General features: G+C 37.0%; 1 protein-coding gene across 9 annotated transcripts in view; it reads left to right on the forward strand.

Moving 5' to 3' along the window:
• The first annotated feature begins 483 nt into the window (after nucleotides 1-483).
• LOC145669471 (uncharacterized) overlaps nucleotides 484-19,155 on the forward strand; it is a 54,371-nt gene continuing 35,699 nt past the window's right edge. The window contains exons 1-3 of one of the 9 annotated variants that reach the window (XM_081737643.1): nucleotides 484-585; nucleotides 7,167-7,268; nucleotides 14,296-14,593. In XM_081737643.1, coding sequence (XP_081593769.1) covers nucleotides 7,256-7,268; nucleotides 14,296-14,593 — 311 coding nt within the window. In that variant the 5' untranslated portion in view covers nucleotides 484-585; nucleotides 7,167-7,255. Of the gene's footprint in view, nucleotides 586-675; nucleotides 900-921; nucleotides 1,449-5,338; nucleotides 6,766-7,166; nucleotides 7,269-14,061; nucleotides 14,594-19,155 lie in introns of those variants that run through there. The other 8 variants (XM_081737640.1, XM_081737644.1, XM_081737639.1 and 5 more) reach the window with 8 other exon arrangements.

A 19,155-nucleotide genomic window follows, 5' to 3' on the forward strand; every position in this document is an offset into this window, starting at 1 on the left:
TACTTAATATTTTCTTTGTACTTTAGGTTACATTAATATTAAAATCTATCATGATATCTAGGATAAAAATTAAATTTACTTAATATTTATTTTATATTTTGTATGATTTATTTAGGTTGTCCGTCCTGACCGAGGTATTTATAGGGTTTTTCCTCAGTCACACCAGGCAAATGCAGAGATTGCACCTTTAACATAGGTCCTGACCTACACCTTTCCATATCCTTTCCCCTCCTCTATCGCGACGCCTTAGATACCTAAACAACAAATCAAGTTCAAATTCTGAATAAGCTCAAAGTAAGGCTGTCAGGTATCTACTTGTATGTGGTTATAAGATTAGGGATGAGGGGGTGGAAGCGAAAACGATGGAAAATACGTTTACTAAGTAAGTACAGTACTTGAACGGTTTGGATGAAGGGAAATTTTGTCCGGAAAAGGGAAATTCTAAAGCTTGTGAAGGGAAAACGGCTCTGAGGGAATTGGCATCACTGCTCTATGTGAAGGCGGATGGACTATTTGGCGGAGAGGTACAGTTGTTTTGCTGTACGGAACGGATCCATAGGTTGTAAAATGTACAGAAAAAATTGTGTAAGTCTTTAATTTGCCCATATTATATCGAGAACAGAACCCAAACAACCCCTGCGGTGCTTCTAACACCTTCCTACTAGTACTAGTATTACCTAGTGGTGCGCAATAGTACTATCAATCCACACCGAACAACCCTTAGTAATACATGTCGTCTTTGACTCGAATTTCGCTCTCTGAGGAAGGATGAGACATGGAATAAGGGAATATCTGTATCTGTAATTACATACACATTTAAAATATAATGTTATCAAAATTAGGATTGCATCTCAGGATGTTTCGTTAGTTCTGGCGTTTCCGGACCTGTGTTAATTAGGGTTTGTTTTGTTCTTCATTACCTGTGTATATATGTACCAAGCGTTGTTACAGAATTTAGGTAATAGTATACATGAGAACCGCCTGATCTGCGTTTCTTCTGTGTTCTATCACCACTTCTACATGAAATGCCATAAATTTTCTACGTAGTGCAATAGTAAGAAATATCCGCGTGCACAAGACATTCGATATGCGTTAAATTCTCTCCCCCCACACACATATCATAGATAAAGTACAAGGGCACTACACATGCAGTATCTTATCAGTCGATAAGTAAATAAAAGTCGCTTTGTTACCCCCTTTGTAAGTTCGTACATACTCAATGAATAATCCCTAAAAGTATGAGCGTCCTGCTCCTTCGGGAACGGATGCAGCTTCATGTATACTATATCGTAATCTTAAATTAGTGATTTAATAGTACACAGTAACAAAGCACAGTATACTTCAATCAATATTCTGTATATATGCCATTATTTACACTGGGCAACCTTAGCAATTTTTCGACAGACTAAGTATCTTGTGGCAGTTACATAATCTAATTTCTTTATGACGTAAGTAATTAATGTGTTTACAATATCAGTAGTAGGGTCAAGTTTAGAAAATTCACTAAAATGTAAATTTAAACTGTTCAGCGGTGTAAAAGTTTGTGGACTTTTTATACCAAATCTTTTTAACATATTTACTCGCATAAGACATATTTCTAATAAATATACATTTATGCATACTCTCTAAATATAATAAAACAACATAATACCGTTTAGAATATACGTTTTAAAGAATCGGCAAATTTTTACTTTGAGCCAAACAGTGACTTCAACCGATTCATGTGATCCGATTCCTGGAGCAGTTTAGGAATCATTCCTAAACTGCTCCCGGAACCGGATCACATGAATCGATTACAATTACTAACACAGTGAAAGTAATGTACGATGTTAAGCATTATACTATAAGTACAAGGGCCACAATGTTACTAAACATCAATTCAGGTGAAGCGGTGAATATGAATTTTCGGATCTAAATGGGAAGCTACCGCCCCCCAAACCCCCCGCTCAAGTACCATAAAAACATCCAAAATAATAATAAATAATCACACCACTACTATAAAGCTAAGATAAGAAGGGAAAAATTTTAAAAAAAACACTCGTCTCTAATCATAAATCAATGCATGACAAAGAAAAAAATATACATCTCAACAAGACAATAAGACAAGCAGCAGCAAACCAAATACTTTGCCTAATACTCAAATGCAAAACAAATCAAGAATAAAAATAATATGAATTAAAAAAAGAAAACACTCACCATTTCGCCATAGGAGAACACTCATGAATAATGAACTCATAACTGCTTATTCCACACACGAAAAAATAAGATACCAAGAACACATGCACAATACTCAACATTACTGAAAAATGTTCTTTTCCGCACACACGTCGTTTTATTAAACCGAGCACACTTGCTATTATTACAAACAAGAAACCAATAAACATCCACTTTTACAATACGTCGAAAATATCTTCAGCTTTAGACCACAACTATTATAGGTTTTCTCTAACTCAATTCAACCAATTCAATTACGCGCTTCCCGCATGCCACAAACAGCAGCACACACATACATGAACACAGAACATGTGACATCACACTAACAAACTACCATATAACTACACAGACACCTAGTGGGAAAAATATGAACTAACACGTCACACCAAAGGCACGAACAGTTCCAACAAGTGACTCACGCACAAACAGTTCCAAGAAGTAACTGAACCTATAAGAACCGATTAAAATCACAGTTGGAGTAAAAGTAAAGACTTACCAAAGAATCTTCTGGAGACCATTCAGAATATACGTTTTAAAAAATCTGGAGATAACAGTGACAAATATACTCTGATTAAAAAAAACGAATTTTATTTAGTAATCATAATATAGCAATAGAATGCAATTTTCTTTTTGTTTGTACATAAATTCCCGGAATATTCCAATTTTTGAATATTTTCCTGGGAAGATTCCCAGTGAATATTCCCGGGAATTTGCGGATCACTACTATACCCCTACTCGTACTCCTACTACTTAAACTGTTTATCCGTATAGTAAAACTGCATGCCTAATAATGTAATGTAACGTAACTTAACGCATTATAACCAAATGTAACTGAACGCAGTACAATTTGGTCCATTTTTACGATTTTGAAGTTGGTCCGGCGATACAGCAATAATGTCCAATGTGTAATCTCTGAGCCATTATTTTTTTAACCGTTAGTGTGTTTGTAGAAGAAAATATACCAACGTGAGGGTATAAAATTCACAATGTAGCAACGTGAATTTATTCCATGTTTACAAATCAAGTTAGGGTTTAACTTTACAGTGCCTGCACCAGCTTGTATACTCACTCGAAAAAAAAAAAAAAAAAAAAAAAAACTTAAAATGGGTCAAAACTACCCTAAGGTTAAGCTAACCCGTTCCTACTTCTATGTTACTTATCTCTATCTTACACTACTATACTGAATCGTCCTACTTGTTGATGCGTAGGTGGTTCGAGTATATTAAAGTTTACTCCGAGATAGTATTTCACGTAAAAATTTCGTATTTCGTATCCTCCAGAATTTTTCGCTCTCATCACAAAATTCTACTTAGCATAGATGGAATTCACGGGATTCACCAGAAATACAGGGTTTGTATGATAAGTAATGAGACCAGGTCTGGAAACATTGTTTTATTGATCTGATCTGTACAGGGACTTAAAAGCTTTCGAAGTACTCTCCTCTTGCGTCGATGCACTTCTGCAATCGATGTTTCCACGCTGCAAACGCCCCCTGGAAGTCAGCAGCCGGCATGTCCTTTAGAAATGTGGTCACGGCTGCTTGGATGGCTGTGACGTCTGCAAAACGGGTTCCTTTCAAGCGTGGCTTCAGCTTCGGGAAGAGGAAGAAGTCGGCCGGGCTCACATCTGGGCTGTAGGGTGGTTGTGGAAGGACTTCCACCCCAATCCGGGTCAAAAAGGAGGTCACTAAGAAGGCGGTGTGGGCAGGGGCATTGTCGTGATGCAACTTCCACCGGCTAGCGATCGCCGGTCTTTTCCACTTGACGCTCCTGTGCAGTCTCTCAAGGACTTGTTTGTAGAAGGCGGCGTTGACGGCTTGTCCTTGGGGTACAAACTCCTTGTGGACCACCCCCACATTGTCAAAAAAAACAATCAACATTGTTTTCACCTTTGACTTCGACATTCTGGCCTTCTTGGGGCGCGGGGACGCAGGAGTGTGCCACTCCGCGCTTTGACGTTTCGTTTCAGGGTCGTACTGGAACACCCACGACTCGTCACCTGTTATGACGTCATCTTCAAAGTTAGGGTCACTGTTCATGAGGTTCAACAGTTCCTGACAACAATCAACACGTCGTTGCTTTTGTTCGTCAGTCAACACTCGCGGCACCAGTTTCGCACAGATTTTTCTCATTCCCAATTGTTCCGTCACAATCTTGTGCACTGTTGTGTGGTTCATATCGAGTTCATCAGCAATCAATCTCAACGATAATCGACGGTCTGAGTTCAGGAGATCCCTCACTTTTGCCACAGTTTCGTCCGTAGTCACTGTTGTCGGGCGTCCAGCCCTCTCCAGATCCTCAACGCTTTCCCGGCCGTTCCGGAACGCACTGTGCCAACGAAACACCTGGGCTTTGGATAGGGCTTCCTCTTTGTAGGCCTCCGTGATGAGAGAAAGCGTCTGAGTAGCCGTTTTCCCCAGGCGAACGCAAAATTTGATCGCATAACGCTGTTCGATGGAACCCTCCATGTTTGTTGATTTTCCGCCGTGACAAGAATGTTCACAAGGGCTTTGTCCAAGGCTTGTCCGCGCTCCACTAAGGCTCGGAGCCAACTGACGCGCGGTGCGTTGCTTTGCTCGGACCCCCCCCTACATCCTCCATCACCGACAAACCCGCTCCAGCGACACGCGCGCCGCGGCGCGGCGAGTCTCATTACTTATCATACAGACCTTGTAATGTTGGTGCCACTTTACTATATGCATCCAACGGAAACATTTGGCCAATTCTTAAATTTGCTCATTTTATGTCGAGAACAGAAAGTTCCCTGTGGGGCTTCTAACCCGTTCCTACTACTACTCTTACTGCTATAACTACTTATACAATGGATTTGTATAGTAAAACTGCACGAATACTTGTTTAAAACACAACCTTTTTCATGATTTGTGTGTAAATACTCGGTACGACAAAATACCCACAATAAAAAACAAAACCAATTTGTGCTAAATTGCCACCAAACAACACGAATGCCTTGTAACTGATTCAGACACTGCGAATCTCGTGCTCTGGTGTGGGTCCCAGTAATTGGCTGTCTTGGGAAAGATTCCTTCTAAGGTTCCCTCATTCCTACAATCAATCACTCGCAAATAATTTTCGTAAGTCCAAAGGAGATAATTTACTGTTGCTAGTTCTGTCATACAGTATGCAAAATTTGATCAAATCCATTGATACGTGTGAAATGCCTCTGTAGCAAAAAGATTACCGGCCTGCACGTTCACTAAATTCCTTTTCCAAATTTGTGGGAATGACATTGTCAGATATATTTTCTCGCCGTTTTTGTGCTAAGACGAAATACAATCGCTTTCAGACAAGAACTCCAACAGAATAGTACGGACGATTTCCGCTTCATCTAGTAACTAAATTAAGATCTATGAAATCCAGGGTATACTTTAAGATTGCTAACTTTGTAGAATTACGAAGGAAAACAAAATAAATCTGGATTGCAAACATGTCTTTATGTGAGCACAGTCTCAGTATGTTCGGCCACTCCGTACGCATACGTCTTTAATACTTAGTGGTAATATGTCATTGGAAAATAAATTGTAGTAGTGATTAGTAGAGTAGATTTCTGCCTAAGATTGAAAGAAATACTGCGAAAGCACCTGTAACCATACTTCAGTCCGATCGGAAAAACCTCCGGGGAAAGTTTTGTAGCTCCGGGAGGAAACATTCACTGGCGTAGAAAAAGAAACTTGAGATGAAGCTTATCAGGCAACTGTGATATAAAGTACTAACAGTCATATCTGAGTGAAACCAATATTTGTAAGAGGAGGAAATAATATACGATTGTTTGCCTGTAAGGTAGAGAAAATCGTGCAGATTTACTTTAAGACCTCTACTCGAAATAATTGGGGAAACAATATATCAGTTTTACTAATTTCCTTCTTATTGTCCCCTGAAGGATTTGCGATTGTCAACATGAAAATATGTCGCTTGAACTAGATAAAGTTCTATGGGACCACCAGAAGTAATTGTTGAAAAATTACAATTTTACGATTTGCGTATAAATACAGCTTCTGAATGTATAATGTAACAACTACAGTGCAAAAGATCACCGACCTGTGCTAGGCAGCCACTAAAAAGCACAAATGCACTTTACCCGAGTCGTAGCAGGACGTGTGCGGGGCTGTGTGAAATGGGAGCAGACGTGTCAGAGTAGATGGTTATAAGAGTAAACGAACTCGGAGACGAGTGGTTTGATACATGTTTCATTAGCACTTGCAGTTGTTTCATACTAGTAACGCTACACTTGCAAAGATACAATACAGCGTCTGTACACTATATAGAAATACACCGCTCGTGGAAAGTAGCATCTAATAGAGCCGCTTAGCATATGCATTTACTTATTTAATGCGTCGTATAGCAGTTGTAATGTTTACGGTACTACCGGAACACTTGTAAACCTAAAATACAACTCTATTATTTTATATTAAAATTTTGTTGCTTGCAGTGATTTGTTCCTTAAAGATATCTGTTGTCATGTCTTTCTATGCAAAGTGTTCTATTTTACCTGTAAATCTTCGAAACTGTGCGCCAAAACTACATCAGCTCCGAGGTAATTATTATTTATTCGTCATACGAAGAAAGAAACTTTTAAGTTGTAAAAAGGCTATTAATATGAACAGGGATTTATTTTATTAAAGTAAGTTTATTTGAAACATTTGGTTAAAAAGAAAGGTAACATATTTCTCTTGCCTTTTTGTTTTACTTAAGTTTTAAATGTTATCAAATTAATTGTTGATATATATGTCCATTGGGTAGTTCCGTATTAAGATTTGACTGGCATTGATTTTGGTGTTTGAAATATGAAAAAACATCATTACTTAGCAAAAAAAAAAAAAAAAAAAAAAAAAAAAAAACGCGAGCGGGTGTCTATTTTTTAAATGTTTCAGTTCAGTAAAATATACCATTTACGCATTCTCATAATACGTTTGTTCTTTTGTTAATGTAATTTAGGTAGCGCTGGACTGTAAAAGGATTAGGAGGGAGCCCCATTGTGTATGTTACAAGATCTCTATAGATAGTCTAAGGTTATTCTGTGCGTCATGTTCATTTCTGGTAAGAACTCATATTAGGATCCAACCTTAACCAGTATGTCTATGTTTCATATATCATTGCTACAAAATTGGACGCTAAACGCAAATAGAACCAATAAACCAAAAAATACAATAAGTTATTAGAAGAAATGTAAAGAATTAAATACTGGAGAAGCAAATTAAAACAGGCGACAACGATAAATTTAAGTAGAAATTGCTTATGCTACATGCATTTGAGTAAAGGTAAATGGCTGGATAGAACAAGCAAATCTCCATAACATATTACGACACATCTTGAAAATGTTATCCATTTTAATTGGAAAATTTGTATAGCATTGCCCTCACGTTTTATTTAAATAATATAAGCTAGTAATATAGTAGAAGATATTTTAGTTTTGGCGTTTCCTGTGCTCATGCAACACTGATCGTACGTTGAGTATTGGTAAATTTATTTGGAAAAAAAAAGCAAGAATTGTACCTCGATAACATGTAATAATGTATAAGAAAATTATAATGATAATGAAGAAACAACATATAGGCCTATGATATTTCATATGTAAGTAGAAGAAAGTAATAGGTTTTCCTTTCACAAGGGATAAAATTTAAAAAAAATCGTATATTGAAGAGTATTTCGATATTTCTGTTAAGTTCTGTATTTTTAGGATTTAGGCATATCGTTATAAGTAGTAACAAATTTTCGGATATTTTAAAGTACTGCTTCCAGTACTTTTTATATCCCTAGTTTGATCACAAACAATTCCAAGCACTTACTCAATTTCACCTGAAGTAGCAACTACCGTTGTCTTCTTCCTTCATTGTCCACTGCCCTCACCTGTTCTTGTTACGCCACTGTCATAAGGACCACAGTTTCTAAAGTTTAACATGCAATAAAATAAATAAATATGATACTAATCTCGTCAAGTAACCTGCAATGAGATTGTTTATGATGCAGTTTCTTCTAAGACGGAAATCGATATTCTTCGATCGAAAAATCACCAAGCAGACGCCACCGGCTACACGCACATTCTTTTCGAACAGCAGACAGACCGACATCTATTACTAAACTTGGTTCGTGGTACTTCATTTCTATTTCCACAGAGTTTCTACGTTACTTTACAAACTGGTTCCTTTCAACCATCTGTTCATGGTTAGTACTTTGCTTCTTTCTAGTGCAAATGGAAACGGAACTTAAAGAATCATATTATTAATTTGTTATATAAAGTACAGTTAATGAAGTTTAATTTTTAACCCCCAAATAATTTATAATCTAGAAGTAAATAATAATAAATCAAAGTAATTAGTTATATGGTTCTTATAATTTAGAAAACAAAGCATAGAAAGGGAAATAAATTTCCTCCCAGGTCCCAGCAATGCACCTGGGTATATGCTAGGGGAAAAAAGCTGGAATATCCTCATTTTCTTTATTTTCCGTCCCACGAAATAGTCCCACTGGCTGCCGGTGCTAGTGCCGCTTCGCGTAACCTAAGCTAACCATATTCAGTCTAACCAAATATCTCAAGGGCATTCCGTACTTTTCTTTAAAAAATTGTGTGCATAGTTTCTTAACGTAACGCATAGTTATGCGAAGTGACGTAATACCTACTATTTCGATTATCTCTATTTTCCAGATAGGGCCGCGGTGGCTCCGTGGTAGAGTGTTCACCTCTGGAGCATGTTGTTGCGGGTTCAAACCCTGCTCCCGCCAAGTGAAATTTGTCGTGGACAATCACTGTGTGCGTGGGTTTCCTCGGGGTTCTCCCCTTTCCTCCCACTTTCTTCATTTCATTCATTTCTGATCATCTCCGTCTCCTTTAGCCTAGCCGGCATAACCGTGGGACGTAAAACTCAAAATTTCATTTCATTTTCTATTTTCCAGATACGCTAAAATTTGTATAACATTGCTGTCATGTTTTATTTTTAAAAAAATATATGGTAGTAATATAGTAGAAAATATTTTAGTTTGGCGTTTTCTGTGTTCATGCAACAGTGATCTACGTTGAGTATTGGTAAGTATATTTAAAAAAAAGAGAAAAAAGCAAGAATCGTATCTCGATAAAATGTAATAATGTATAAGACAATTATAATGATATGGAAAAAGAAGATATAGGTCTATGATATCTCGTATGTAAGTAGAAGAAATTAATAGGTTAGGTGTTTCTTTGACGTGGGGTAAAATTTAAAAAAATCGTATATTGATGAGTACTTCCATATTTCTGTATAGTTCTGTATTTTCGGCTTTTAGGTTGGGGAGAGTAGTCCACAGTGAGACAAAATTTTTTTCTGGCGTGTATTTATTATAATATTAAAAGAGTGAAAAAAGTGAAGTAACCATTTTTTGAGGGTATATCTCAGCTAGAATTTTAGATACATTTTATCAAAAAATGGTTTCATAGTATATGTGGGAGGAAGCGAAAAGTAACCTAGGCCCTAATGTTTCACTGTGTACCAATAGTAGTGCACAGTGAGACCCAAGTTAGTAAATACATTTGTGCTTCTAACTATTGTTTTTAGACTAATTATAACAACAAATAGAAGTTTATGTACACAAGCGAACACTTACACTTTCAGGCTTTTGAAGTTTTCTCCATGTTTTCCTGCTTTTTGCAAACGCTTAACAATGTATTCATTAATTTCCTTTGAAAAAGATTTACGTTTTCAAAGCAAACTAATGCATGCATTAATATTCTCTTGTGAAAGAGCCTGAAAACACGAAAGATTTTAATTAAGCAGCCTAACAGTGGAAATGTTTCCTTGTGCACAAAGCCTATGCTACTCAAGTAAAAAAAATGTGACATCGATATTGTAAACAATACAAACAAACATGTGCAAAATGTCTTAACGGAAATCTATGCTTCCAAAAGCTAAAAGGAAATTATGAAATCTTTCAGTCTCTTAGTTTGTATTTAAATCTGTTAAGGCACAACAGGGAAAATTAATCTACTCTACTGAAAAAACTATAGCATAGGCTTAAGAATAATATGATATCGACAACGTCAACAATTCGCAAACATGTGCAAAAAATGTCTTAACGCAAATTTATGCTTCCAAAACTAAAAGGGAACTTGATGAAACCTTCGAATCTCTTAGTTTGCATTGGAAGCGGTTTAGGCAGAACCGTAGCAATATCAGATGGACCAACTACTGCTATATCTTGTACGATAGGCTTCACAAATGCACCACTTTAGCACTTTTCCTTAAATAGGAAACTACATTCACCTTCTTTTCTTCAGGGATTGAATATTTCAGCGACATAGAACACATCCTTTGGGAAACGCACAAGAGCAAAATCACCTGGAACTGGCACACGATCTAAATCGGCGAATTCACTTAGGTAGTCTTCTGAAAGAAGATCTGACGCATCATTATCATCATCCGAACCACTCAGGATGGTGTCAATGTTGTCATTAATCGAAGGTTCGTCACTTTCGGTATCGTCAAATAAGTTACAAGCAATGTGCTTTTTTTTCTTTTGTTCCAGTTGATTTTGTTTTCTGGATTTGGCTTGCGAGTAGAGCTCACTCCGAAGTGTCTGTCTTTTTCCAGTTCGGCGTTTTCCAGTATTGTTTTTCTTACTTTCTGCTATCGGAAAACCACGAAACTCAGCTGGCGAAACAAATGTTTTTCCATAGGTACCCTCCTTTAAAGTTTGGGAGATATTGCACTGCTTGTAATCCTTATCACATTGAGTCGTTGTTGAACTGTTGGGGGGGTGTTGATTTTGCTGATGTGTTACTTAGAGTGCTGAATATGGAGGATGTTGATGCTTCCGGTGTCGTCGTTACTGTTCAAGGTAAAAAAATCTGAGGGGTCAAAGATGTCCTGATCAAAGGGATAAATTTCATTGGCTTTGAAGCCTGCAACGATGTTAGTTGGTGTAAGTGCTTCGCCAACACATGCTGCAATTTGGTAAATAGGCAAGGAAACACCTGGATTTCTCAACAACCAAGAATCAACTGCAGCGTTGTAGTACACTTTTAAAGGTCCAAACACGGAGACATCTAGAGGCTATAACTTGTTACTGCACTATGGAGGTATCGTAAGTATGGTAACACCAGCGCTCTTTGGCATATCGTTTACGCGGAGAGAAACGTGGCTTTTGTGATTATCGAAAATTAACAAAGACGGATTTTCCTTTGAATTGTGTGAATATTGAATAAAGTGTTGAAGAACTTCTGGAAATATGTCTGCTGTCATCCATCCTAAGGGATTTGCTAATCCTAAGTTTCCTGTAGGAGCTCCATTTAGCATGTGCGGTTTAAAGTTTTTCCTCGGAAAGAGCGTTACAGGAGGAAGAAACGTTCCAATTGCTGAGACTATTGCTGTCACTGTCACTAATTCTCCCTTCTCTCCACTAGTACATTTGTTGACTGGTTTTGTCCCTTCCTGTGCTATGACTTTTTTTTGTTTTTTTTTTTTTTTACTTTTGGACTGTTGTTACGCCTGTTTCATCCAAATTGAAAACACGCGATCCATTAGCAAACTGAGGAAAACGACTATACACCCCATTTAAGTTTTCAAAAAACGCATTGACATTTCCCTCACTGAAAGCTGTTAATCTAAATACACCACAGCGCTCTGTTTGTCTTACGCTAAGGTTTGGGTTTCGGTACAAAAGCCCTCGCATCCACTCTACACCTACCCATTTGTGTTCTTTCCATGTTTCCGGTATTTTGACTTCATTTCTAACTGCCATTTCGTATGCCAACTCACGTAGTGCTCTTGTTGTCAATCCATAGCTTAACTTGCTGCACGAAACGGCGTACTCTGCTAGACTCTTTTCTTCCAATTCAGATAATGTCTTGCGAACACTATAATTCGGTTGCATCTTGATTGGGACGTCAGGATTATTTCTCTTCTTCTTGACGTAGTGAAATAGTTTTTGAAAGGACAGCTTCTTCTCCTTTGCTGCTTTTCGTAATGAGTACTTCTGTTCCAGTACCAATTTCACTGCTTCTTCCATTTGTTGCAGATCATTATTTCCTATCTTTCTTGGAATACCTCGCCGCCTCACCATAATGAACCTAAAAATAAAGAAAGCATGTTAAAGACGAGGAAGTAAGTTCCCTACATTAGTATACTAAGCATACAAAAAAGGCTACACAGGATGGGAAATGTTAGGCCTATATGTAAGATTTGTTACCATATCACAGAGGAACTCGAGTAGTTCTTTAACGCACCTGCGCTGTTCCTAGTAGGTAGGCCTCTCGTGGAAATGAAAAACTATTCAACACTAAGTAGTTGCTAGTGTAATGTAGATACAGATAGGGATTCAGCTATGCCGTGAAATGAATGTTTTGTCGAAGATATTTTATTGCAATCTTCGGAATGGCCTATGTGCTTGTACGGCTTTGATTTTGTTTTCTTCTCCAACGTTAAGAAACCACGAGAACCATTTTATCACCAGATCACCAAACCTAGGGAAAATTATAGTTGCATGTGTTCCGGTGGCGCCTTGTTGGGAGGGCTTCAAATAAATAGTTTTCAAACATTACATCTAATGTTTTTGACTCAATCCATATTAATGGTGACCTGGAAACAATGCTTGCCCCGGGAGCCACGTATCCTGATTACGGCCCTGCACCCACTATCCCATAAAGTAACACACAGCTTGTGCGTAAACGTTTGAAACAGACGTGACAATAACGCCGTGAGCGAAAATATTGCTTTGGATTACATTCGAACAAATATAAAACACTTGGTTGTCCAGCCACTTGTTTGCATACGTTCCATTTTTTTTAATTCTCTTGTTTTAATAAATTGATCAAGATTATGTAGACAAACTTCATGAACCTGATCGACTGGTAGTAGCGCATCTAGAAAATAGAGAGAAAAGGGGATGGACTCAAGAATAGGAAAGAAAGATAGGTCCAAAGTCCAATAATCTACTAAAAAAGGCATCTTTCTTAACGCACTTACTAGACTTTCGATCACAATATTAGTAATGTGTTGTAGCCAGTGTGCGAATTATTGAGGATGAGGCGAAACCACCTGTAAAACTAGACATGGATTGGATATCCATAATAAATTTGTTTTTCCTTATATTAATTTCTGAAATATATGTACATTTCATCTCCCTATGAAGTTCCCGTTAATTCGCATACTGCTTGTAGCTATAGGCTAGGCTTTATTCCTTTAATAGGCACACTTCTGGAGGCCTGCTCTCAAATATATTTAGTGACATGTTTCGTATTTATGCATGGTACTCACTGAGACGCCATCTGACTGTGTACTACATGTCTGTGTCTCAGTGTGTACTTTTCAGAAGGTTAACAAAACAAGTCGACTCAATTAACAAGAGCGAGTGACTACTTTCACCCGCTGTGAACCGAAACAAATCATGCCTCTTTTGAATTGTGCCATCACAATAATATAATAGGACGTGACGGCATTTTGTAACAATTGCCTTAAATCAACAATAGTCGTAACTTTAGAAGTGAAAAAATAAAAACCTGTATTTCCTCACTCGTCCACACCATGCACAAACCGACTAAGCAACTGACTGCGAACTGATAGGGTTCCAACTGAGGTAGACACCTGGCGTCAAACTCGAAAAGCTACAGAGAAAACTTAATTCTCTCAATGTATACAATGTCACACTGTGGACTACCCTCCCCTATATCATTATTTTGGTATGAGTAGTAGCAAAATTTCGGATATTTTAAAGTACTGCTTTCAGTACTTTTTACATCCCTAGTGTGATTACAAACAATTCCACCCACTACTAAATTTCACCTGATGCGGCAATTACCGTTGTTTTCTTCTGTCCCGCTCATAAATTTTGTTAAAGCGAATAATATTTTTCTTATTGGTTTCAGATCTATTGGTTTTTCTCGAACATTAACTGCTGAAGGTTTCAAATCTCCGACGTGAACAGTTTTATATGACCGAAATGGCTTCACATTATTTCAACTTTGACTGTAATAAAATTGAAATAAAAACAGAAAACAATCGTATTAAAGGTGAAATAAAAACAGAAAATGAGTCATTTAAAGAATGTAATTATAAGCTATGTACTAGTAACACTAATGACCATAAAGACCCTCTTGCAGTACTTGTGGAATATAAGAAACGAGAAAGTGCGGAAGGAGAGAATGAACATGAAACGATATCAGATTGGAAGCTAACTTGGAAAGCAATATGTTTGGTGAAGCGCTTACCAACGGCTGATGTATTTGCAAGTACCGAACGTTTTCGCAGTAACATCAGGCCAACATCTCCCGATCTTACAAACATCACAGAAGGATCAAGCAGTCACATGTATGCCACTATTGGAAACAAGAACGATGACGAAGAGGATGTTCAAGAAAACAATAATCGAGAAGATGGTTGCAATGTACAGGCCCTGAGGTACGTTTAAATGCGTTTATTTCACCTCGGATATGTTTTGTATAAATATTTCTTTTCAACACTTGCAATACTTTGCTAAGTATTTATTTTTCCTTTACCTTAAACTGTGTTATTGGAATCGCAAACATTTGAACACATAAATAATTCAACCTAATGCATAGCGTTGTAAAAGGTAGGACAGTTCGGCACTGAGATAATTATGCAAAGGTAATGGTAAATTGCTATAAACCACCTTGCACCAGGGCTTGAATATCAGGATTGAATACTTACACGCTTCTGAGTAATGTCAGTATTCTGTAATTCTTTTCCTATTACAGGGAACAGTACCTCGCCGAATTATTTATATCTTTCCCCTCTCACTCAAAAGATTTCATGATATAAAAATCATATTTTAATATTCATTTATATATCGGTTTTGAAACTGTAACATTAGTTTATATACAAAACACCTGGGTAATTAAAACTACCAGATGTGGATCACACGACGGAATTATCAAGGTTTTTTTTTTTTTTATATATATATATAAGATTGTTAACGTTACAGAATCCTTTCACTTATTGTGATATCCTTAATATTGATGTATCACAAACGAAGTCTTACTAGACCAACCATAAACTCACCTTTTCCTCTTTTACAAGTAGCTTATTTTATTATATGGCTCATTAACTTAACTTGTAAAAGTTCTTTCTCAGAAAGTTATATCTTGAGATGGTGTGTCTCATAATATGCACTTGTACCGTTTGTAAAGCTTATAGATAAAAGGTTTTTTTCTTGTTACTTTTGTATGACATTAGCAGGCAAAATAATGTGATCTGTTAAAAAAACGTTTTCATTTGTTCTTTGAACACTGACCATGTTATTGGGTCAAGTTTGCTCACTGGAAGTGTGATCACTTCCGGCATTGGGACTACGGTTTCTGTCCCAAATCGCGATAGATTCCTTCGATTTCTTGGAGTTCTGATTTGGTTCTCACTTTCCTCATTGCACTATGTTATTCGTTTTATCTTTTTCTTTAGCCTGGGTTTATAAACATAGGATGTTTAAACTTAAAATAACCATTCTACAAATAAATGTTGACAGTTAAGAAGCCCAAGGTAAGAGAATCTAAGAGGATTAAAATTCAATTGAAATCGATAGGATTTGATAACATTACAAAGAGAAGAAAGTTATGAAAACTTAACTACTCTCTTTCGACTTTTTCAGGCGAATACATTACTTCCATACTTCATTTTGCTTAGGTATAGACAGCAATACCTATTCTATAACGAAATGTTTTAAAGTTATAACTTTAGGGTTTTTTCTTTGTGTTTAAATAATAATTAATCACATAACCGTTTAATGAGAAATATCGAAACTGGTACTTTGTAATTGTTTAATGAAATTGGGGCAAACACTATTAATATGTGTGCTGTTGTACGTTTATTTAATAAGTAAGCATTAAATTATTTCAATGATTGACTTTAAGAAATTTATTAACGCAAAATTTTAAGATTTTCAAGTAGAATGCTTTTAATAGAAAGTGCGAGACAAAAGAGAGAATGAAGAACGAAAATAGTTAAGACTTTCTGCTACAGTAACTGACTTGTGTAGGAAATGACTTCATTTTACCCTCACTGAAACTTTGTTTTATGCAGTTTTGACTCTTGCCTTTAGGCAAGCTATAACCAGTATTCAACCTGCATATATCATTATGGCGTGATGTGCTGTTACTGTAGAGGAAATATAGCTTTTGGAATTAGCCATATAGATTCACACTCAGATTAGAAACGAAATGTGAAAGTTCTTTGTGTTTCCTTTCTTCTCACCACGTAAAATTTAATTCAATCATGTATTACATTTAAATAAATACACATAAGAAATGTAAATATATAATGGTGATTTTCATCAAGTGTTTCTTAAACGTCGAACATAATAGGTGACGGTTGACCACAGTGGTGGCTAAGAGTAGAAGATCAGAGTAATTTACTAAGGCTAAGGTACATAGTGGGCTTAGTGGATCGTGGTGTGAAGTAGTGAGTGTTTAATGGATGAAGTTTTTATTGATTCAAGCTTTTCGGATACACACATCACCTTTTTAAATCTGAAATATGTTTGACAATTTTCTTTATGTCCGATTAAAATTTTCAATAGAAGTATAATATTAATATTACACGTTACAGTAGTGATGAGTAATGTTTAATGTTTCGGATGGAATTCTCGAACTCATTACATTGGGATGTTTTAAGCTATGTGTTGGTTATTAGCATTGTATTGATGTCATTTTGGTGGATTCAGTAATAACTAATTGAACGTGTAATCTACCTATATTTAACCCTATGCGTTCCAGCCCTGATGATTCATAACTACTAAGAATAGATAGAAAACTTTTCGACTGGAACGCTTTCGATTAGGTATTAAGTATTGCATCTAACAGTCCTACGGCAAATGAAATGTTTTTCTTTTATGTTTCTCGCTTTTCAGCTTCCTCTTTTAACTCCCAATATTATAATTTTAATTTCATCGACTCGTTGTGTTCTTCCTGTTTCTACTTCTTTCTTCCCTTCCGTTTCGACTTTTATGACGATATGAAGAGGAAAAATTTTTGTTCGTGTCCAAATCAGTTGGCCTTCCTACGTGGGATGCCGGCTAATTGTGCCAAATTTAGAATGTGTCTTATACTTTCAAGTGGTTATTATTTTATTCACAGCAAAATTGATTAGAATTTGAAATTTTACTTTTTTGCAATTTTGCATTCAAGACACAAATTACGCAGAAATGCAATAAATTATAGAGATGTTCTAGGGATATCAACCAGGTGAAGTGCGACGATAGAGTCGACGTTTCAAGAACTGACACCGTTCTCGTCTTCAGGGTGATTATACTGACACCAGTTGGACTTAAGAATCAGTGTCTCTGATTGGATGGCCTATAGCTTAACGCTGATTGGTCGTATTCATATATGCTTTCTTTATGACTGGTGCCGATGTCTGGGTAAGGTTAAATCCTGTACCCCTGTTGATATTGTTGGGTTCTTGTATTATAGTAAGAGATTGTTTAATTATCCTATCCCAGTGGTTTGAGCTCTTTAAAATAATTTTCGTGTCTGAAAATAAAATTTTGTCCCGTTGTACTGTGTTCCTCCAGGGCTGATTTCTCCGGATGAAACAGCTTGATATGTCTCTCACGCTCCTTGCATCGATATTCCTTTGTTCGTCCTGTTTGTACTATGTAAGTTTTCCCGTATTCGCAGGGAATGCAGTATACTCCTGGCGTTTTAAGACCCAAATCGTCTTTAACTGGACGGAGTAGGTTATGTTAGGTTAGGCGGTCTGTGTATGATTTTGATGTGTCTCTTCATGTTCCTAGGAATTTTTCCAGATAGTTTCCCAGTGTATTGCAGGACTGCAATGTTGACTGGATCCACAGATTCTGTAGTGGTCCTTTTAAGGACCAATCGAATGTCATTTTCATTGTATCCATTCTCCAGTATGGTCTTCGTGAGATGTGCAAGTTAACTGCAGAAGCTTTCTTGGTCCCAGATGATTTTCTTCTAAGCGCAAGCGTGCTAGTGACTGTATTGCCCTTTGGTGTATTGTGAAAGCTGTTTCCATTAAGATAATGTTCAGTGTGGGTATTTTTTTTTTTTTTTTTTTTTGTAAACACTGTGGCCCAGACTTCCATCAGGTTTGCGACGAATGAGGATGTTTAGAAATTGTATGCAGCCTTTGATGTTGCTGCGTTGATTGTTGAGAAATTCAAGGAATGATCGCAGTGCATTTCTCCCACGAGGCCAGATGACAAAGGTATCTTCAACATATCTATAGAAACACGTTGTCTTTAATTGTGTTGATTTCGCGCTTTCTATTCGAAGCTTTTCATGAAAAAGTTTGCCACTGGTAATCCCATGGCAACGTCGTCCGTTTGTTCATAGTACTGTCCGTCGAAGAGGAAATATGTGGAAGTTATTGTGATCTTGAATAAATCAACAGTCCCCGGCGAAAGTGCTCACTGATTAAATGTAACGTGTCTTATACTGGGACTCCGGTAAACAGAGAGACCACATTAAAAGTGACTAGGATGTCGTCTGGAGAAATGCGTGTCGTGTTCAATATTTCCAGGAATTCACATGAGTTCTTGACGTGCTTTTCAGACTGTCCTATTAGCGGTTAAAGAAGAGTAGTCAGGTACTTAGCCGCACAGTAAGTTGAGTTTCCAATCGCCCAAAGAATATGTCTAATTGGAATGTCAATCTTGCGTACTTTCGGAAGCCCATACAGTCTCGGTGGTTGGCAATTATGTGGCGTAATTTTCGTGCGTGTTTCTTCTAGTATGTTGGTTTTCTTCAGAAGGTTGATAATTCTACGTTCATTAATGGAGGTGGGCTCTTTCTTGAGTTGTCTATAATTCGAGTCGTTGAGTAAATCCGAGATCTTCTTGTAGACTTCAGTGGGTATGAGTAATGTCGCGTTGCCTTTGTCCGCTGGCAGTACAGTATTGCTAGCGTCTTGACGAAGTTTCTTAATTAATTTTGTTCTCTTTTTGATGACTGGTCTTTGCGATATATTTTTCTGTACTGTGTGCC

Source organism: Thermobia domestica, chromosome 14 (genome assembly GCF_964235325.1).
Source record: "Thermobia domestica chromosome 14, izTheDome1.hap1.1, whole genome shotgun sequence".
Taxonomy (NCBI): domain Eukaryota; kingdom Metazoa; phylum Arthropoda; class Insecta; order Zygentoma; family Lepismatidae; genus Thermobia; species Thermobia domestica.